At 41.8% G+C, this 22,855-nt stretch overlaps 1 protein-coding gene across 1 annotated transcript; it reads left to right on the top strand.

Annotated features, from left to right (window-relative positions):
- Positions 1-1,123: 1,123 nt before the first annotated feature.
- Positions 1,124-9,004, top strand: LOC127308847 (uncharacterized). Its single transcript, XM_051339751.2, has 6 exons — positions 1,124-1,902; positions 4,648-4,833; positions 4,977-5,229; positions 6,525-6,747; positions 6,833-6,953; positions 7,438-9,004. Exons 2-6 carry the CDS (start codon positions 4,666-4,668, stop codon positions 8,881-8,883), a joined length of 2,211 nt encoding a protein of 736 aa, XP_051195711.1. The 5' UTR covers positions 1,124-1,902; positions 4,648-4,665; the 3' UTR covers positions 8,884-9,004.
- The last annotated feature ends 13,851 nt before the right edge of the window (positions 9,005-22,855 follow it).

Here is a 22,855-nt window from a genome sequence, read left to right as displayed (position 1 = left end):
TGGTTGAGGTTGAGGAAGTGTGACAGAAGACTCACGCGTTCATCGCTTTCCAAATTTCCAATTTAGTTGTCCCTCTTTGGAGAGCAAGTTTGGCCGAGCAAGTGTTGATGTCGGGTTCGATGGCCCAAAGCTCCAAGGTCAAATCATGGATGCCACACGAAGCAAGGATCTCCTTCCAAAATACGCATAGTGAACTTAGCCTTGTAGAGAAGATGTGATGGTGGTTCTTGAATTTAATTAGTTGCAAAGGGGGCAATTTCCACAATTTGAACACCCTCTCCTTTGTAATCTATATCCGTCATTTAAATTCTATTTAGCATTACCAACCAAGCAAAAAAAACATTTTTGTGGAGCCCAAACTTTCCAAACAGAAGCCTTGAGAGATGTTGAAATTAGCCCTTAGTATTGCATTTTCCGAACCACCATGACCATTTTTGAAACCCATGAACATTTTTTCAATTCAGGAAAATATTATTTTATTACTCTAACATTATTTTGGACCTCTTGAACACTATTTTGAACCATAACTGGTGAGAAATTTTTTTGAACCACCATGAACAATACCCATGAATATTTTTTTTTGAACCACCGTGGCCATTTTTTAAGCCCGTGAACATTTTTTGAATTTGTGAACATATTATTTTATCATGTTAACATTATTTTGGACTTCATGAACACTATTTTGAACCACTAGTGGTGAGCACTTTTCCAAACCACCATAGGCATTTTTGAAACCCTTCAACATTTTTTGAATTCGTGAACATTTTTTTATCATGTTAACATTTCTTTTGAATATAGCAAACATTATTTGAACCTTGTTAATGTCGCAAAGAGGTTTGTGTCAACTGTCGATGTCAGTTGCGACAAATCAAGCTGCATCGTGTGGTGAAAAGATGGGGGGGGGGGGGGGGGGGTTGTAAATAAAAGAGAAGAAAGAGAAGAACTTTTTTTTTTTTTTGAGAAAGAAAAGAGCTGCCCATGGTCGCGAAAACGAAAAAGCAAAGGAAATCAGGATGATGGGCTTGGGCCGTCAAATCCAATGCAACTCAAGGCAACACAGTTGCCGCTCTTCTCTCCTCTCCACAAAGCTTCCTCAAAAAACAAAAACAGTAGTTTCTCTCTTTCTCACTATCCCTAAATCCACACATTTCAACAACAAAAAATCCCTAAATCCACCGCCGCCACCTGATTCCGGTTGCCTCCACCAGCAATTGATGCCGGCGCAGCTCCTAGTATCACCCCTGCTGTGCCACCTACTCTCTCTCGCACTAATGATGGAGGTCAGTCCGGCAGCGGGAAAGCTGGATATCCTGGCGGCGGTTCGGTCGAACAGGAGCTGCGGCGGTGGCAGACGGCTCGAGAGCCACGGGTGGCGGTGTTTCTCACCAAGGCGGCGCAAACTCTCCCAAGGATACGGCGTGGGATGGAGAAGTACATGAGGCAGCTCGGCAACTTCCCGGCGACGAAGATCAGAATGGCGTGTCAATGGTGTCAGCTGAAGATAGGAGGAGGAGGTCTGTGGGTACTAGAATTTCCTTTGCAATTCATTATAGTAGTATCTATGCTAATTATAACGCCTGATTAGAGAACAGATAAGTGAGAACAAGTCCGTCCGAACGTCTTCAGTTTTAAAAGGAAACGCCGTCAGACTGTCAGTAGGAAAACCACATGCCATTAGTTCAGTGGACGCAACAACCATTATCATGTATAATTGCAGCTAGTCTGGCTGGAGAACATGGAATCTCTACCATCAAGCGTTGACGCCGCTGGCTAGGCATCCTGCGGCTGTACTTCGTCTTCTTCAAAGCTCAGGCAGGCCGTAGTGATCCAGATCTCATTGACGTCTGCTCACCGGCCGGCGGGTTCGACAAGAAGGGATAGTTCATTTACTCCCCTGCCGTGGTATGTCTCTACATATGTAGCCCTTTCTCTCTCTAATCTCTTGAGATGGATGGCGTCGATCTATCAACACCCGGCTGCATATACATTGCTTTCATTTAATTTTGGTCTACCTCAGTCGTTTCATCCTTCCTTTTGAAGATCCTGGTATCTAGTTACGCCTGTTATATAGCAGACTAATACAACTAGTCCGCCTTGTGCTTGGAGGATGGTCCAGATTGAATCATGCTAATTAACCATAGATAGGAGATCAGTTAGTGTTTGCTTAATGATTTACTCTAAAATCAGTAGCTGGTTATCCATAAAACAAGGTCGACGTTGAAGTCCTTGATGGGGCTCTAATCTGCGTTGAAAAGGCCGTGACAAAACAAACCCCATAAGATCCCTCAGATCTAGCTTTCTTCGCCTTGAGCAAACCCAACAAAGTACATGCTCTATCAACTAAGTGAGGATCTTGAGGTGTCCTCCAACTGGGTACCCCTATTCAGCGCTTGGTGTGTCTGTTACATACGCAACACCTGAAGCGTGATCCCGGGGAGGCCCAATTCACTCGCTCCATTGGACACTCAATAAGACCTTTTTTGTTCCTTTTTTTTTATCTTGATCTCAATTTTTTCGGTGAAATGAAAAAGTTCAGATTTGAAATATATTCAATTTTTTAAAAACGTTCAGTTTTGAAAAATCTTCTGATGTGAAAAATGTTCAGACTTTTTTCTAAGAAGTTCAGATTTTGTAAAATGTTCAGATTTAAAAAATTACAAATTCAAAAAATGTTCAAGTTTCAAAATGTTCATATTTTTAAAAACAAGAAAACCAATTTAAATAAGAAAAAAGAAAAACAGAAAGGAAAAAAGAATAACTGAACCAGAAAAACTGAGAACCTTCCTTATACTGGAAAAAACCCACTGACTAGGGAGCCGATTGGACCGGCCCACTTAAAAGAATATGCGCTGCAGGGGGTGTGTGTCACCCCGTAGCGGACTTTACGGGCGCCAAAAAGGGATCACTCCTCCAACCATCACAACTTCTGGGGAAAATTACAAGTTGAAAGCATGTGCTGACTCCTACCTCCTATGAGCCCTCCAAGAGTAACAAGATCTAATATGACTCGGAGAAACTTGCTAAAATGCTCATCAAGAAAGGGGAAAGCTTGGATCTCAAATAATGGCTAGCTCATCAAGATCTGGCAATGACATCAGTCCCCTTACTTAGGGATGGGTCAAATCGAAACTAGCAGTGGGAAAAGGCTTATGGAACTTTAGGTGTATATTTTCGAAGAGTAACCCTCAACTAAGGGAGTGAGGGGGTATTTATAGCTTGATGGAGGAAATGAGGATTATGAATAGGTTGGTAGACTTTTCGTGAAGAAAAAAAGTAGGTACAACAACCAAGCATACAATGTCATCAGCTATGCAAACTAGAAAGTATGTAATGGAAAGGTTAATCGATGGATCAAAATGTATTCGTGGCAAGTCACCATGCACGGACCTGTTACTGGACCTCTGAACCTAAGAGGGAAATGTGAGGATCAGGTTCGGACCACACCTACTTTCTTAGGGTAATGGTAATCCAATAGGTTCAAGGTTCGGCCCTCTCTTTTGTACTTTTGCTGGACTGACGAGGGAAGATTGCAGCGGTCCACATTATAGGAAATTCTATTCATACAGACCGTTCAGGTACAAGGAACCGGATGGTCCAGGTGTACTTTTGAAAGTTGGATCAACATTGTGTTCAAGGCAAAGGCTTAGGTAGATCTGCACCTTGACACTCCGGATCGAAGCCCGGATAGTCCTGCCCTAACTGAGGGCACCTGGATGGTGCCCCTGATTCTTGCCCATACTGTCCGACTCGCAACATGGAACACGTGGAGAGCTAGACGAACAAACTGTATCATAGTCTGACGGAAGGCACCGGGATGGATGCCCGAATGGTCCATCACTAGGATACACATCCAGACTGTCTACTTGTGAGACCCGAATAGTTTGTGTTCCCCTGAGCCTGGAGCTCTACCTAGGAATATTGGCTATGGGACCTGACTTTGACATGGCTTTTTGGTGACAAGAGGAAGGGTATGCATATCCGACACTTTTCTTTCCCTATCGGCATCGCCTTTTAATAGTGCAACTTCTCTATTACTCAAAGTGATACATAACATCACAAATGACATACCTAATTGTTATCATTAATTACCTAAATCAGCGTACGGGCCTCGATGCACTTTCACACACTTAGCGAAATAGTTTTGTATTATGATTATTCATGAGCACTATATGTCAAATGTACACCTGTCATAGATCAAGTTAACTACAACCATGGACACCTTCTCCTCATACTTTAGCCACTTTCAGCCCCTTTGTTTTTGTCGGGAGATGCGCTAGCCAGATGCGTATGCTGGTTGGCAATGGCTGGGATTTCGTTGATCCTTCATGGTAGTTGTCTGCATGCTTCTTCTCGTCCTGGAATCATAATTGCATGATATCCTTTTGTTTCAGTTTATATGTAACTTGCAGCTTCACTTTGCGCTTTCTTTTTCATTGTAGCAATTTTGTTTGTGCGTCGTTTGTTGACATAGGGCTAAGAAAGTAACAGGTCTTTAATTTTTAGAAAACATACCTGAGTACCTAGATATATAGGGAGTTGATATGTTAATATCTGATCTCCATTCTTTTTTATGTATTCACGCCTACTTGTATAGTCGGGTATATTATGGGCGTATATATAATGGTATTTTTTTCTCTTGTTATCAAGGCTTGCTATTGATTGCAAATGGATAGTGAAACTAGTACTAGACCCGGTGTCGACTTTCTGGAGCGCATGCTGATTGATGAAACTGCAGAGCCAACATCTGTGTCATTATCACTTTTAGAAACCATAACAAACTGTTTCTCTGATGATCAGCGGATTGGAAGCGGTGGGTTTGCGGTGGTTTATAAGGTACGCATGACCTTTGCTAAGCTTTCTGAATCCTAGCTAATACCAAGTGATGTAGAAGATAAAAGACATGTGAACATCACATTAACACCACCACACGTCCATACCCACAAGTTAACGCTGACAAATACACATTGTGACTGCAGGGGATAGTGGGAAAAGGGATGATCGCTGTGAAGAAGTTGACCAAATATGATTTGCCTGAGAAAAAGTTTCTTAGAGAGGTTAAGTGCTTGATGAAGGTCAAGCACAAAAACGTAGTGCGCTTTTTAGGATACTGTTATGAAATGAAGGGGGAAATTGCAGATTTTAAGGGGGAGACAGTCATATCGGACATACGAAACTGGTTACTATGTTTCGAATATGTAGCCAATGGAAGTCTGGACAGTTATATCACTGGTATGCTTAGACAAATTTAATAAGGAAAATAAATATGTTTTCGAGATGTTTTCAAATGCGTAGAACAATACTACTCTTTTAAATGAGAAATTTCAAGATGTTTTCAAACTATTTCTAACTACTCTCTTCGTCCCAATGCACATGGTGGCCTTGTTTTGTGTGTTTAAAGTTTGACCACTGATTTGACTAATAATATATGTGTTACTTGTTATAAAATTTATACCATCAGAAACTTTATTCGAATACGAATTCAATGCTATAACTTGTATGTCATATAATCCATGATTCGCTGGTCAAATCAATAGTCAAACTTTAAACTCGAAAAATCTGTGTGCCGCCTAAATATAGCCGGCATCTACCTGTTTAAAGGTGGTGACTTATTACTCATATCTCTCATAGTAGAGTAACATAGGTGCAGGTAACCTGCAACCACATGTATCCCTAACTAATCATATGTGTGACATGTGATGTCATTGAATGAGAAAAGAGAGCCTTGTGGTAACATAGCATACCAAGGAAAAATTAACTTTACAAACTAATAATGAGATCTTCTAGGACACCAACTTTGTAATACCGTGTACTATGGAGATAGTATCATATACTAGCATAATGTTTGTGATATTTGTCTATGTTACCCCTTACAACGAGTGGCCTTGCATGAGAAAATTGCGAGTGACTTTATTTACTTCATGTCAATAGCTTGCATAGTTCACAATTGTATTTATATCTACGGTATCTTTATTAATGCCCTTGTTAGTGAAAGACGGGAACCTATTTTGTAGGACCATTCTCTGGTTGTATTCACTTCATTTTCACTCGTACAACATATTTCACTTAGGAAAAAAATAAATATTAGCTTTTGATTTACAAAAATGAATAATATTGGCCCGCCACACGTGGGCAAGCAAAAGCTGTGACCATAACTAACCAGGTTGGGCTTGCTCGAGTATGCCTGGTCAATCTACCCAAGGTAGGAAATAATTTCTCTTTCTTCCTTGGATTAAATTCATGAATAATGTAACGTATTAAGGGAAGTTTTCTTTTCGATGGTGAAAAGAGAAGCAACCTGTGCGATAGCAGGTTAAGTTGCACATGGACAAAAAATTCATATACCTATTTCAACATCAAACCATTCACTAGTATTTATTTGCTTTCTTGCCTTTTGAAGATAGGATGGAGAATCTTTGGAAAAAAGCATTGAAGATGCTTTGCATTATTATGTACTCGTGGATTTACAATTATACATTATATATATCTAATAATGAATGAAACTATGAAGCCCATGTCCTTTGCAGATGCATCGTGTGGACTTGAATGGAGGAAGCGATATGAGATAATTAAAGGAATATGTGAAGGATTACTTCATCTCCATGACAAACGCATTCTCCATTTAGATCTAAAGCCTGGTAATATATTGGTAGATGAACACATGGTACCTAAAATTGCTGATTTCGGTCTATCAGTGTGCCTCCGCGAAGATCAAAACTGGGCTTCTACTTTAAACCTATATGGATCTTTGTAAGTCTGTCTCTTGAAAGATTTTTTTACATGAAGTTATAACCATGGGACATCCATTGATTGTACTTTATAAATTCTCTCGCAGAGGATATTTACCACCAGAATTTTTCCGAGGACAACCAGGATTTGCGTCAGACATATACAGTCTTGGCGTTATCATTGTCGAGATAGTCACGGGACAGAAAGGCTATCCAGAGGATGAGAATGTAAGAACAAGTTAAGTGTTTCCTCCATGTTAAAGGATATATTTTCTAATGACTATTATATATCTTACAATCAAATTTAACTTGGAGGAATCCTCTCTCAGATAACCAAATTAATTAGTCTTAAACATCATCTAGTATAGCACGCCACTTTAATCTGGCACCACATTGATTGCGTAATTATCATGATTTACGCTTGCATATAAGCTCATTTACTACCTAAGATATAGCAATAAAATCGCATTAAACTGCTACAGAAATGGTTATCTCAGTCCGCTTGTAAGTGCTCCGACATGTGAGCGGACTAACAGGTGAGTCTGATGTGGGATCTCAACCCAAGACGGCTTCTCAGCCGTAAGGGATGAATTAATGATTTTTTTGTTTGGTATTTCCAGCATGTTTTGTTTCTCTATATGTACCGTAGCTATAAATCACTTATAGTCAGAGTTTAGTACCTAGATCTTAATTTCTGATTGCAACTTTTTAGGTAGTTGAGAATTGGAGGAATCGGTTGGAGGGATCAGATCAAAGGGACACACAGTTGGAACAAGTAAGAGTATGCACTAAGATAGGAATGGAGTGCATGGACTCGGACCCAAAGAAGAGACCTGTTGCAAGTCATATAGTCGATACACTAGACAAAACGTCAAGAACCGTTGAAACTGGAATCAGTAATTCATCATTTGTTGAACAGCAAGTTAGTTTCCTAAATGATCAACACTGTCAAGGGGAAAGTGCAAAGCTTTCACCTGAATACCTTGGAAAGGACATTAAGGAAAGCGCTGAAACAGAAGAACTTGGGGAATATGTTGGGACACCTAGGGAAGATCATTGGCAACAAGGTAAAGAAGATGCTCTTGGTGATCAATGGTCATTATGGAAAGCCCAATATGCAAAGCAAAATGTCATCCCTCAAGTTGCAAACATTTCTAGCTCTAACTCTGGTTTGCTATACAAGCTGAACAATTTGGGCATCTTCAACACAAAAGCACACAAGAATTACATAAAGAATGGTGGGCCTATGTTGGAGAATGTGTCACATTTGAAACTTTTCAAAAAGGGGGAGCTCAAGCCAATTTTGAAGTATTCGAATTTAATTGGAAAAGGCGACTTTGGAGAAGTTTACAAGGGTTTGGTTTATAATGTACCAATTGTAGTAAGGAAGCCATATAGTCGTGGGGTGCTCGCGATTCATATTTTTACAAATGAAGTCATCATCCAATCTCAGGCCCATCATAAAAACATTGTTAGGCTCATAGGTTGTTGCCTTGAAGTTGATGACCCGATACTAGTCTATGAGTTTTACTCCAAAGATAGCCTCCACGACATTCTTCACGGCAACAGCACAGTGCCTCTCAACTTGAGCACGCGTTTAAGTATTGCTGCAGTATCAGCAGCTGGTCTAGCTTATATGCATACAGAGGGCCATACAATAATGTTACATGGTGATTTGAAACCAGAATATATACTCTTAGATGACAAATTTGAGCCAAAGATCACAAACTTTGGCATATCGAGGATGTTTCTAAAAGAAGAGCTAACAGGTACAAGAAGTATTTCAGCAGCTTTCAATGTCAGTGGCTGTATGGATCCAATATACCTCGAAACACGCCTGCCGACCAAACAAAGTGATGTCTACAGTTTTGGAGTTGTCATCTTGGAGCTTCTTACTAGAAAGGAGGCCAAAGCTTTTAATATTCATAGTATAACAAGGAAGTTCCTTGAGAATCACAAGCAGGGGAGGAAAGCAACTGAGCTGTTTGATAAGGAAATTGCAGTGACTAGAGATTTGGAGCTTCTTGGCGATCTGGCAAAAATTGTTATGGAGTGTATGAACCCTGATGTGGAGCAAAGACCGACAATGGTAGATGTTGCAAAGCGCCTCTCCATACTGAGTAAATCCCGTGAGTTGGCGCTTCTGCAAGCTAGTTGAGTATGAAAACATGCATGTTGTGTCGAGTAGGCGCGCTGGTCGGAAAACTGTATATCCATATGTGGTTTTTAATTTATGTATTTTGCAGCTGTGAGCAAGTCTTTGCTATCCTCTCCAACTCTGAGTAACCCTTGCTAAAAAAAAAGGCGCTAGCTGTTTGGGGATTGATGGCTCCGTTTCGTTATGATGTTAGAGTAGCACTGGGAAACTGTTCATCGGGATTAGTTAATGCTGATGACACCACACCGTTTTTATGGACTAGTTTGCTGTCAGTACACAACAGCTTGAGGCGGCAATGTTGGAGAGAGTGGAAGCTGCCAGTTTGTTCAGATACGTAACTGTAACTGAAACTATTTCTTCAGTTCCACCGTAGTTTCTACTCTCTTTATTCCGCAGGACACTGTCGCGGTTGTCTCCGATGTGGACGTGATCTGCACAATGTTGGCGAGTGGCAACGCGATGCTAGCAAGTAGCAGTGTAACATGGGATCGACGACTTGTTGACATTCATTGAACCGTTTCAAAGCGTTTCAACCGGGGTGCTACAAGTTTAGTGTTCAGCCTTTCGCCTGCCAGGTGCCAGCGGTGCTAGTCACAACTCGATTGACGGGATTGTTCTCTGAGGCGCATGCGTGGTTCCCTGAGGCGGATATGATCCATCCATCCAGCACCACATACTAGAGAACTTCTCCGAACTTTGCTGCTGTGGTACATTCAGGAACCGTTGACAGGCAGGCAGACAGAGGGACATTCTGTTAACGGTGACATGTGAATGAACGAGAGTTCGCACATGTTTCTTTCCTTCCCTTTTGTATTTTTGCGAGTACCGGAAGCAAAGCAACCTCTGCAACTTACAGCTTGAATCAATCTGTAATCCAGAAATCAGTCCATTCAGATTAGCTAGTCTCGTTTGTTAGGGCAATATGGTTGATCTATTACCAGATGGCCAAAGGCCACAATATATAGTACATGTACATGTGCAAATATGCAGGAAGCCCCCTAACATATTGGAAAACTACAATATACAGATATATACATCTAACACCCCCCTCAAACTCATGGTGGATCCACAATATTAAGTTTGGAGAGTAAGAAGTCATGTTGCGCTCGAGTCTGTGTTTTTGTAAAGAAATCCGCCAACTGCAAATCTGAAGGCACATAATGAACCGCAACAACCTCATCCTGCACCTGAGCACGTGTATGAAAAGCATCAACACCAATATGCTTGGTCAGCTCATGCTTGACCGGATCACGTGCAATACTGATAGCACTTGTACTGTCAGACAAAAGTGGAGTGGGTGTCGTAACAGAGACCCCAAAATCTGCAAGCAACCACCGTAACCAGGCCACCTCAGCAATTAACAAAGCCATAGCCCGCAACTCAGCCTCAACACTCAAACGGGAAACTGCTACCTGTTTCTTCGTCTTCCAAGCAATAAGCGAACCACCAAGAAACACACAGTAAGCAGAAAGTGAACGACGATCCGTAGGATCACTCGCCCACTTAGCATCCGAGTAGCACTGGAGCTGGAGAGAGCTGGAACGGGGAAAGAAAAGGCGACGAGTGATCGTGTCACGAAGATAACGAAGAACACGAAGGAGATGACTGTAGTGAACAGTGGTAGGAGCTGAGACAAACTGACTCAGAATATGAACAGGATAAGAAATATCAGAACGAGTGACAGCAAGATAAACAAGACTCCCAACAAGATGGCGATAACGAGTGGGATTAGGAAGAGGATCACCATTAGTAGGACGAAGCTTAACATTAAGCTCCATAGGAGTATCAACCGTGCGCTCATCCCCAAGAGCAGCACGGGCAAGAAGATCCTGAATATACTTTTCCTGAGAGATAGAAAAGCCATCAGAAGTGGAAGAAACCTCAATGTCAAGAAAATAGCGAAGAGGACCAAGATCAGTCATAAGAAACTGATCTCGAAGACGAGCCTTGACAAAGGCAATATACTCGGGATCATCAGCAGTAATGATCATATCATCAACATAGAGAAGAAGAAGAGTGCGTCCACGAGAAGAAGTGTGAACGAAAAGTGCTGGATCATGAAAACTAGGAGAGAAACCAGCAGCAATCACCACAGAGGCGAAACACTCAAACCAGGCACGAGGGGCATGTTTGAGACCATAGAGAGAACGTCGAAGACGACAAACCATCCCATCGGGAACAGAATACCCAGGAGGAGGCTGCATGTAAACCTCCTCACTCAACTCGCCATTAAGAAAAGCGTTCTGAACATCAAGCTGGGACACAGACCAACGTCGAACAGAAGCAACAGCAAGAAGAGCACGCACAGTGGTCATATGAGCCACAGGGGCAAAAGTCTCATCATAGTCACGGCCGTGCTCCTGCTGAAAACCACGAGCCACAAGACGCGCTTTATAGCGCTCAAGAGATCCATCAGAGCGGGTCTTAATTTTATAGACCCACTTACACGTGATAGGACGAACACTAGAAGGGGGAGAAACAAGATCCCAGATGCCAGTGCGCTCAAGCGCAGCAATCTCCTCAGCCATGGCAAGCTGCCATTCAGGATGACGCTCGGCATCCGATAAGAAGTCGGCTCAGAAACGACAGAGACCATAATGACTAGGAGAGTAACGGGTTGGAGGACGACGCTGACGAACAAGCCGTGAAGGAGGGAGCTCATCGGCAGAAGACAACTCATCAGAAGAAGAGGGAGAAGGAACAACATCGGAAGGATCCGAAGCCGGAGAACGGGGAGTACTAGGGGAACTAGACGGAGGAGAGGATGGCGTCGAAGCCAAAGGAGGCGCATCAGAACTAGGAGGAGAAGGAGAAGGAACAGCAGGGGGTGCATCCGGAAAAAGAAGAAAAGAGATATCATCCACCGGGTAAGTACACGAGGTGGGGCGAGGATAAAAGGGACGCGTCTCATCAAACGTGACGTCACGAGAGATGCGCATCCGATGACCAACAGGGTCCCAACAGCGATAGCCCTTATGCTCATCACTCTATCCGAGAAAAACACACTCAACAGAGTGAGCGGTCAGCTTGGTGCATTCGCGAGGAGGGAGAAGGACATAACAAACGCAACCAAATAAACGAAGAGTCGAGTAGTCGGGAGAGCGACCAGAAAGACGCTCGAGAGGAATGCCACCTTGAAGGGCAGCAGAATGCTGAATGTTAATGAGGTAAGTCACCATAGCGACAACCTCAGCCCAGAAATGCGGCGGAAGAGAGGAAGCAATCATCATAGCACGGGTAGTCTCAAGAATATGATGATGCTTACGCCCGGCGACACCATTTTGAGCATGGGCGCCGGGACACGAGAACTGAGCAGGGCGCCCTGCTCAGCAAGAACACCACGCAGGTGCTGGGAGATATACTCTCCTGCAGAATCAGCACGAAACACATGAATAGGCGTGGAATACTGAATACGAACCATGGCTGCAAAGCGCTGATAAATAGAGAACACCTCACTGCGAGAGTGCATAAGAAACAACCAGGTGTACCGCGAAAAATCATCAATAAACAAAATATAGTATCGATGACCCCCTTTCGAAGGAAAGGGAGCTGGACCCCAAACATCTGAATGAACTAAATCAAAAGGTCGATAAGATACGGACGCACTAGTAGGATAGGGAAGCTGAATCTGTTTGCCTAACCTACAACCCTGACATGAATGCAAAGACACGTCTCCTGAGACAGACCCCAGAAGACCACTACGAACTAATGACGATAAATGGGAGCCAAAGAGGTGACCCATCTGATGATGCCACTGCTGAAATGATCCAGTGATAGAAGCAGCAACCGCAGGAGAACTCAGATGAAGTGTCAGCGGGAGGAACACGAAGCCAGTCTAACTCCTAGAGCCCCGGGGACTCGAGGTTGCGAGGGCCATCTCCAACCACGGCCCGGGTACGACGGTCCTGAACAGCACAAGAATCAGCGTCAAGAATGACGCGACAACCAGAATCAGTAAGCTGCCTAGCAGAAAACAAGTTCATCTTAAGACTAGGTGAAAGTATAGAGATGGTAAACCTAGAGGGGGGGTGAATAGATTTCTACAGATTTTAATTCTTTCTTTGCAATGTTAGGCTTTGCGGAATATAAAGGTGAGCCTAATGCAAACTAGGTGAAGCAACCTATATGAGGATACAACTAGCTCGAGCACGAAGGCTCTCACAGGCAGTTAAATCACAAGTAAGGAGTTCGGTTAGAGATAACCAATAGCACGCGGAGACGAGGATGTATTCTCGTGTTCCCTTCCTTTGCAAGAAGGTACGTCACGTTTGGACGGGTGGAGGTCCCACGAAGGATTCCCCATGCCACGAAGGCTCACCCTATTCTCCGGAGCCTATCCCACGAAGGAATAGCTCACTCACTTGTGGTAGACTTTGAGGTAGCCTCCAAACCTTCACAATCTTGCCCGGAGCAAATCCACAGCCCGGATGCTTCCGGACTCCTCTTGCCCACCTAGGGTTTCCAAGGAACCCTAGAAAGCAAGCTTCTCGATGAATACAAGGGGGAATGAGATTTGGCTCGGTAGAACAGTAGATCGGGTCCTCCTCTAGTGATTCCTCGGAAGGATTTGAGTTTGGGTGGAGGAGGAGGGAGATCGGAGGCTTCTGGTGTTTCTAGCAATGGAGTAAGAGAGAGAGAGAACTCAAGAACAGCTTGTTGTGTAGTGCCTAACTGTTCAGAGGTAGGAGAAGGCCTATTTATAGTGTTCTTCAAAATTTGGCCGTTGGTCACATGCCACCTCATCGTTTCTCTCGACAAACCCGGTCAACCGGACCCCTGACCGGATTGTCCGGTGCAGAGGCCGGTCAGACCGGACCAGTGACCGGACCTGCCGGTTGTGACCGGATGGTAGACCGGACCCAGACCGGAGACACTTTTGCGACGTCCAGGATGCTCCTCCGGTTGGCGCCCGGTCGACCGGATGGTGCGCCAGACCCGCTGGTCAGTAGACCGGCTGACCGGGCGGCAAACCGGATCTGTTAGGTGCTCGTTTGGAGCCCGGTTGGCGCCCGGTTGACCGGGTTGCTCGCCGGACTGGCCGGTTGTGAGGCCGACTGACCGGGCGGCAGACCGAATTTCTGCTGTAGACCCCTTTTCGATTGTTGTTGAAGTGGGGGTCTCCTTTAGCCTTCTTGTTCCTTTGATACACCATTTATGCCTCTTTGCCTAATACCTGAGATTATCCTTATAAACATATTAGGCCAAATACTCTAGCATGGTGTCATTGTTACCAAAATAATGGATTAGGGTAAAATACCCTTACAATCTCCCCCTTTTTGGTATACGATGACAAACCGAGCTAGAGTCACATATAGATATTATGATAAGCTCTAAACCTTGATTCCATATAAGATATTATGACAGCTCCCCCATAATGTGTGCACTTGGAGAATTTGTGTTTGAATGCAAAGTGCACCATTTGTGGAATATGAGAAGCTCCCCCAATATCTTTAGGAAACAAGCATGGTATGGACAAGTATATCAAGATATATAATCATAAAGCATGATTATCCTAATAGAGTGATTAAACATAGAAATAGTCGTCCATACACGTCCATACACACATTATTCGAAGTAGCAAATGGTTCTTGAAGCAAATAAGCACAAGCCATATAAGATTCAAACAAAGCAACACCCATGGCTTGTGACAATCAAAGAACCCCGTGATCCTAGACTCTACTCTCTTCTCCCCCTTTGGCATCGGAACACTGATACGTCTCCAACGTATCGATAATTTCTTATGTTCCATGCTTGTTTTATGACAATACCTACATGTTTTGTTCACACTTTATATCGTTTTGATGCGTTTTCCGGAACTAACCTATTGACGAGATGCCGAAGTGCCAGTTCCTGTTTTCTGCTGTTTTTGGTTTCAGAAATCCTAGTAAGGAAATATTCTCGGAATTGGACGAAATCAACGCCCAGCATCTTATAATTCCACGAAGCTTCCAGAACACCGGAGAGGCACCAGAGGGGAGCCCTATGGGCCCCACACGTGTGGGTGGCGCGGCCCAGGGGGACGCCCCCTGTTGTCTGGCGGCCCCAGACCCCCTCCGACTCCGCCTCTTCGCCTATAAGTTGCCTCCTGACCTAAAACATCGACACGGATTGACGAAACACCAGAAAACCTTCCAGAGCCGCCGCCATCACGAAACTCCAATTCGGGGGACAGAAGTCTCTGTTCCGGCACCCTGCCGGGACGGGGAATTGCCCCCGGAGCCATCTCCATCGACTCCACCGCCATCTTCATCGCCATCGCTGTCTCCCATGATGAGGAGGGAGTAGTTCACCCCCGAGGCTGAGGGCTCTACCGTAGCTATGTGGTTCATCTCTCTCTTTGTGATCTAGTTGAATATCATCTATGTGCTACTCTAGTGATGTTATTAAAGTAGTCTATCCCTCCTCCATGATGTAATGTTGACAGTGTGTGCATCATGTAGTACTTGGTATAAGCTATGATTGTGATCTCTTGTAGATTATGAAGTTAACTATTACTATGATAGTATTGATGCGATCTATTCCCCCTTTCATAGCCTGTCGGTGATCGTGTGCATGCTATGTTAGTACTCTGTATAATTGCGTTGGTCTATCATGCACTCTAAGGTTACTTAAATATGAACATCGAATGTTGTGGAGCTTGTTAACTCCGGCATTGAGGTGCTCTTGTAGCCCTACACAATTAATGGTGTTTGTCATCCAACAAGAGAGTGTAGAGTAGTTTCAGTTATGTGATCAATGTTGAGAATGTCCACTAGTGAAAGTAGGATCCCTAGGCCTTGTTTCCACACATCGAATCTCCGTTTATTTACTGTTCTGTTGCATGTTTGCTCGCTGCCATATTTTATTCAGATTTCTATTACCACTCATATACATCCATATTACTTGCATTTTACTATCTCTTCGCCGAACTAGTGCACCTATACATCTGACAAGTGTATTAGGTGTGTTGGGGACACAAGAGACTTCTTGTATCGTGATTGCAGGGTTGCTTGAGAGGGATATCTTTGACCTCTTCCTCCCTGAGTTCGATAAACCTTGGGTGATCCACTTAAGGGAAAACTTGCTGTTGTTCTACAAACCTCTGCTCTTGGCGGCCCAACACTGTCTACAGGAAAAGAAGCGTGAGTAGACATCAAGCTATTTTCTGGCGCCGTTGCCGGGGAGGAAAGGTAAAAGGCACTCACACTCTGGTCCCAGGTAACTAAGTTATTTTCTGGTGCCGCTGTAAGTGCTCGAAGCTATTTCCTTTAGATCCTGCAATTGCATCTTTTTGTTTCTTGTTTTACACTAGTAAGGCATAATGGAAAACAATTGTGAGCTTTTTAATTTATTTCCTAAGTTAAGACATGAATTGTGTGATGCGAAAATTAAAAAACCTATGGAACCTTATTTGCATGCTAGTAGCAATGTTATTAGTATGAACGCAATCAGTGCTAATACTATGGAGAAGTCTAAGCTTAGGGAAGCTAGTTTTTATGATCTTTTTAGCTTCCCATCTTTAGGGGAGAAAATTTGCTCTGATAATACTTTATCTCCCATATGCGATAACTCTAATGATGCTTGTGATATTTTCAATCCACCTACTGCAAGTACTGCTTTCAAGATACCCATGAAAATTATTGAACGTGTTATGGATAACCGCTATGAAGGGGATGGAACTGTCCATCCTGGAGATCTTTTACTGTTTTTGCATGAATTATGCTGGTTATTCAAGTGTGCAGGTATCTCTATGGATGAAGTGAGGAAGAAACTATTCTCTATTTCGCTGTCTGGTAAAGCGGCGCATTGGTATAAATTGCTGAAGAATAGTCATTCTCTTGGTTGGGAGGAAATTGTATCTCTCTTTTATTCTAAATTTTATCCTCCTCATGAAGTGCATATTGATAGGAATTACATTTATAACTTTTATCCTCATGATGGAGAGAGTATTTCTCAAGCATGGGGGAGATTGAAGTCACTAATGCTCAAATGTCCCATTCATGAGCTCCCCCGTAATGTTATTATTAATAATTTTTATGCAAGGCTTTCAGGACATCACAAGGACTATCTAGAGGCCTGTTTGGAGGGATCTTTCACAAGCAAGGAGGTTGAAGCTAGGTGGGATCTTCTTGATCAGATTGAAGAGAACGCTGAAGATTGGGAGAACGACCAAGGTAGAGAGTCAGGTATAAATTATGATTATGAATGCATTGAAACTTTTATGGATACTGGTAAATTTCGAAATATGAGTGCTACCTATGGTCTTGACTCTCAAGTTGCTGCAAATCTTTATAAAGCTTTTGCCTCTCATTTTGAATTGCCTAGGAAGAATTTTGATAAGTATCACGAACTTTTTAAAGAGGCTTGCATGAAGGATGAAATTGTTGTTAATGATTGCAATAAACATGCTCAAACTCCTAAGAATGCTATTTCCTATAAGCATGTTAATTTTTGTGGAATGCATAGACCTTGTGGAATTAATCAAATCGAAGATGAATATTGTATCCATCATATTAATGAAAAAACTAGAAAGTGGTCTAGGGCTCTAGATGATCTTGGTAAAAAAGTTTGTGCCCTCTATCCTTTTATTTGTGAACTTTGCCATAGAGTGGGTCATTTTAATTTTTAATGCTCCTCCAATGATAATTTGAACCCCATGAGTGCTGCAAATTTGTATTGTGATGATGAAATTACTCCTAATCAGCATGATGAACTTACTTTATTTTTGTGGTGTGAAGAGTTATCAAGGAAAATTTCTTTGTTAGATATTAACGATCTTGATATTGATGATGTCCTGCATGGGTGTTTTTCTTATTGCATTAATAATTGCCATACAAATACTTACATACAAAATATTTTAGAAGATGACACTTTGCCAAAATATGATAGGACCGCTGTGTATTTTGAACTTATTAATGAAAAGGAGGAATCCTCCCAAGTTTCTTCTATTGTTTCTGGAAATAAATCAGGTTATGTGGCGAAGCCTCCCTTCAAGCCTCTTCCTCCTAAAGAAGAGAACGAGGAGAAGGAAGATAAGAAGAAGAAGAAAAAGGGAACGAAGAAGAAGAAGAAGAAGAAGAAGAAGAAGAAGAAGGGGAATAAAGAGAAAGAGGTAACGGCATATCCCCGCGTGTATGAGATAACGCTAGGTAACCGTAAGTATGTTGCTCCTAATGATTATTATGATAATGAATCTGAGTACAATGATCTTCCTATGCCCTTTACCTACATTAGTGATCATGATTTGAAAGAGCACACTACCTTTGATATTGCAAATCTCTGGGAAACTAATTCTGAAAATGATGATGTTAATAATTGCTATAGTATCAGTACTATCCATGCTTCCTCCCACAATGATATAGAAAGCTCTAAGCTTGGGGATGAGGTGTTTGAAAATCCTTTTGTTACTGATCATTATATGTTTGATACATCTCCTTCTAGTAACAATGATTGTATGGTCACAGATGAACATACTGTGAAAGATAACTATTCTATTTCTTATGATGACACTATGCCTCCAATCTTTGATGATTATTATAAAGAATGCTATGATATAGGTTATAACTATCCTTATGAAACTTGGCATAGTTATGATTGGATTGCCAAAAACAATTCCCTTAATATGCAACTTGTTTACCATGTTCAAATTCTTGATAATAATCTTGCTCCAATTACTATTAATGAGAAGAACTCTTCTTATACCAAAATTAATGATACTTCTATGCATATGAACCATGATAAGAATGTTTTAAGTGATGGGTATATTGTGGATTTCATCAATGATGCTACTGAAAGTTATTATGAGAGAGGGAAACATGGTTATATGCATCTTAATAATATTAAGTTTCCCCTCTTTATGTTGAGAATCTTGAAGTTACTCGTGTTTTATCTTCCTATGCTTGTCACTTTGTTCTTCATGAATTCATTTGTGTACAAGATTCCTTTGCATAGGAAGTGGGTTAGAATTAAATGTGTTTTGAATTTGCCTCTTGATGCTCTATTTTGCTTCAACTATTATTTCTTGGGAGTGCATCATTAAAATCACTGAGCCCATCTTAATGGCTATAAAGAAAGCACTTCTTGGGAGATAACCCATGTGTTTATTTTCCTACAGCACTTTTATTTTATATTTGAGTCTTGGAAGTTGTTATTACTGTAGCAACCTCTCCTTATCTTTGTTTTATTGCATTGTTGTGCCAAGTAAAGTCTTTGATAGCAAGGTTGATACTAGATTTGGATTACTGCGCAGAAACAGATTTCTGTCTGTCACGAATTTAGGCAGGGTTCTCTGTAGGTAACTCATAAAAATCTGCCAATTTACGTGCGTGATCCTCAGATATTTACGCAACTTTCATTCAATTTGAGCATTTTCATCTTAGCAAGTACAGTGCCTCTAAAAAATTCATCTTTACGGACTGTTGTTCTGTTTTGACAGATTCTGCCTTTTATTTCGCATTGCCTCTTTTGCTATGTTGGATGGATTTCTTTGTTCCATTAACTTTCAGAAGCTTTGTGCAATGTCCAGAAGTATTAAGAATGATTGTGTCACCTCTGAATATGTGAATTTTTGATTATGCACTAACCCTCTAATGAGTTTGTTTCGAGTTTGGTGTGGAGGAAGTTTTCAAGGGTCAAGAGAAGAGGATGATATATGATTAAGAAGAGTGAAAGGTCTAAGCTTGGGGATGCCCCCGTGGTTCATCTCTGCATATTTCAAGAGGACTCAAGCATCTAAGCTTGGGGATGCCCAAGGCATCCCCTTCTTCATCAGCAACTTATCAGGTCACTTCTCTTGAAACTATATTTTTATTCGGTCACATCTTATGTACTTTACTTGGAGCGTTTGTGTGTTTCTATTTTTGTTTTAGTTTGAATAAATAAATGCTTGTGTGGGAGAGAGACACGCTGCGCTGATTCATATGAACACATGTGTTCTTAGCTTTATTTTTAATGTTCATGGCGAAGGTTGAAACTGCTTCGTTAATTGTTATATGGTTGGAAACATAAAATGCTACATGTGGTAATTGGTATAATGTCTTGAATAACTTGATACTTGGCAATTGTTGTGCTCATATAGATCATGTTTAAGCTCTTGCATCATATACTTTGCACCTATTAGTGAAGAAATACATAGAGCTTGCTAAAATTTGGTTTGCATGATTGGTCTCTCTAAAGTCTAGATATTTTCTAGTAAGGGTTTGAACAACAAGGAAGACAGTGTAGAGTCTTATAATGCTTGCAATATGTTCTTATGTAAGTTTTGCTGTACTGGTTCATACTTGTGTTTGCTTCAAACAACCTTGCTAGCCTAAGCCTTGTACTGAGAGGGAATACTTCTCGTGCATCCAAAATCCTTGAGCCAAAAACTATGCCATTTGTGTCCACCATACCTACCTACTACATGGTATTTCTCTGCCATTCCAAAGTAAATTTCTTGAGTGCTACCTTTAAAATTCTATTCTTTGTCTTTGCAATATATAGCTCATGGGAAAAATGGCCTAAAAACTATTGTGGTATTGAATATGTACTTATATATCTTATTTCTTATTAAGTTGCTTGTTGAGCGATAACCATGTTCCTGGGGACGCCATCAACTATCCTTTGTTGAATATCATGTGAGTTGCTATGCATGTTCGTCTTGTCTGAAATAAGGGTGATTTATCATGAGTTGAATGGTTTGAGCATGCATATTGTTAGAGAAGAACATTGGGCCGCTAACTAAAGCCATGAACCATGGTGGAAGTTTCAGTTTTGGACAACAATCCTCAATCTCTTATGAGAATATTATCTGTTGTTGAATGCTTATGCATTAAAGAGGAGTCCATTATATGTTGTCTATGTTGTCCCGGTATGGATGTCTAAGTTGAGAATAATCAAAAGCGAGAAATCCAATGCGAGCTTTCTCCTTAGACCTTTGTACAGGCGGCATAGAGGTACCCCTTTGTGATACTTGGTTAAAACATATGTATTGCGATGATAATCCATGTAAATCCAAGCTAATTAGGACAAGGTGCGGGCATTATTGGTAATCTATGCATGAGGCTTGCAACTTGTAGGATATCTTATACATAACACATATGCTTTATTACTACCGTTGACAAAATTGTTTCTTGTTTTCAAAATAAAAGCTCTAGCACAAATATAGAAATCCATGCTTCCCTCTTCGAAGGGACATTCTTTTACTTTTATGTTGAGTTAGTTTACCCACTTCTTTCCATCTTAGAAGCAAACACTTGTGTTAACTGTGCATTGATTCTTACATGCTTGCATATTTGCATTCATCATATTACTTTGCATTGACAATTATCCATGAGATATGCATGTTGAAAGTTGAAAGCAACCGCTGAAACTTAATCTTCCTTTGTGTTGCTTCAATGCCTTTACTTTGAATCTACTGCTTTATGAGTTAACTCTTATGCAAGACTTATTGATGCTTGTCTCGAAAGTACTATTCATGAAAAGTCTTTGCTATATGATTCAGTTGTTTATTCATTGTCTTTACCATTGCTTTGAATCACTTCATTCATCTCATATGCTTTACAATAGTATGATCAAGATTATGATAGCATGTCACTTAAGAAATTATCTTTGTTATCGTTTACCTACTCGAGGACGAGTAGGAACTAAGCTTGGGGATGCTGATACGTCTCCAACGTATTGATAATTTCTTATGTTCCATGCTTGTTTTATGACAATACCTACATGTTTTGTTCACACTTTATATCGTTTTGATGCGTTTTCCGGAACTAACCTATTGACGAGATGCCGAAGTGCCAGTTCCTGTTTTCTGCTGTTTTTGGTTTCAGAAATCCTAGTAAGGAAATATTCTCGGAATTGGACGAAATCAACACCCAACATCTTATAATTCCATGAAGCTTCCAGAACACCGGAGAGGCACCAGAGGGGAGCCCTGTGGGCCCCACACGTGTGGGCGGCGCGGCCCAGGGGGGGCGCGCCCCCCTGTTGTCTAGCGGCCCCAGACCCCCTCCGACTCCGCCTCTTCGCCTATAAGTTGCCTCCTAACCTAAAACATCGACATGGATTGACGAAACACCAGAAAACCTTCCAGAGCCGCCGCCATCGCGAAACTCCAATTCGGGGGGACAGAAGTCTCTGTTCCGGCACCCTGCCGGGACGGGGAATTGCCCCCGGAGCCATCTCCATCAACTCCACCGCCATCTTCATCGCCATCGCTGTCTCCCATGATGAGGAGGGAGTAGTTCACCCCCGAGGCTGAGGGCTCTACCGTAGCTATGTGGTTCATCTCTCTCTTTGTGATCTAGTTGAATATCATCTATGTGCTTCTCTAGTGATGTTATTAAAGTAGTCTATTCCTCCTCCATGATGTAATGTTGACAGTGTGTGCATCATGTAGTACTTGGTATAAGCTATGATTGTGATCTCTTGTAGATTATGAAGTTAACTATTACTATGATAGTATTGATGCGATCTATTCCCCCTTTCATAGCCTGTCGGTGACCGTGTGCATGCTATGTTAGTACTTATAATTGCGTTGGTCTATCATGCACTCTAAGGTTACTTATATATGAACATCGAATGTTGTGGAGCTTGTTAACTCCGGCATTGAGGTGCTCTTGTAGCCCTACACAATTAATGGTGTTTGTCATCCAACAAGAGAGTGTAGAGTAGTTTCAGTTATGTGATCAATGTTGAGAATGTCCACTAGTGAAAGTAGGATCCCTAGGCCTTGTTTCCACACATCGAATCTCCGTTTATTTACTGTTCTGTTGCATGTTTGCTCGCTGCCATATTTTATTCAGATTGCTATTACCACTCATATACATCCATATTACTTGCATTTTACTATCTCTTCGCCGAACTAGTGCACCTATACATCTGACAAGTGTATTAGGTGTGTTGGGGACACAAGAGACTTCTTGTATCGTGATTGCAGGGTTGCTTGAGAGGGATATCTTTGACCTCTTCCTCCCTGAGTTCGATAAATCTTGGGTGATCCACTTAAGGGAAAACT

This window comes from Lolium perenne, chromosome 6 (assembly GCF_019359855.2).
Source record: "Lolium perenne isolate Kyuss_39 chromosome 6, Kyuss_2.0, whole genome shotgun sequence".
Classification (NCBI taxonomy): domain Eukaryota; kingdom Viridiplantae; phylum Streptophyta; class Magnoliopsida; order Poales; family Poaceae; genus Lolium; species Lolium perenne.
This window is presented reverse-complemented; position numbering and strand designations above follow the sequence as displayed.

Coding starts and splice junctions, on each gene's coding strand:
- LOC127308847 (XM_051339751.2), top strand. CDS start 4,666: ATGGATAGTGAAACTAGTACTAGACCCGGTGTCGACTTTCTGGAGCGC. Junction 4,834..4,976: donor GGTTTGCGGTGGTTTATAAG/GTACGCATGACC, acceptor TTGTGACTGCAG/GGGATAGTGGGAAAAGGGAT. Junction 5,230..6,524: donor TCTGGACAGTTATATCACTG/GTATGCTTAGAC, acceptor TGTCCTTTGCAG/ATGCATCGTGTGGACTTGAA.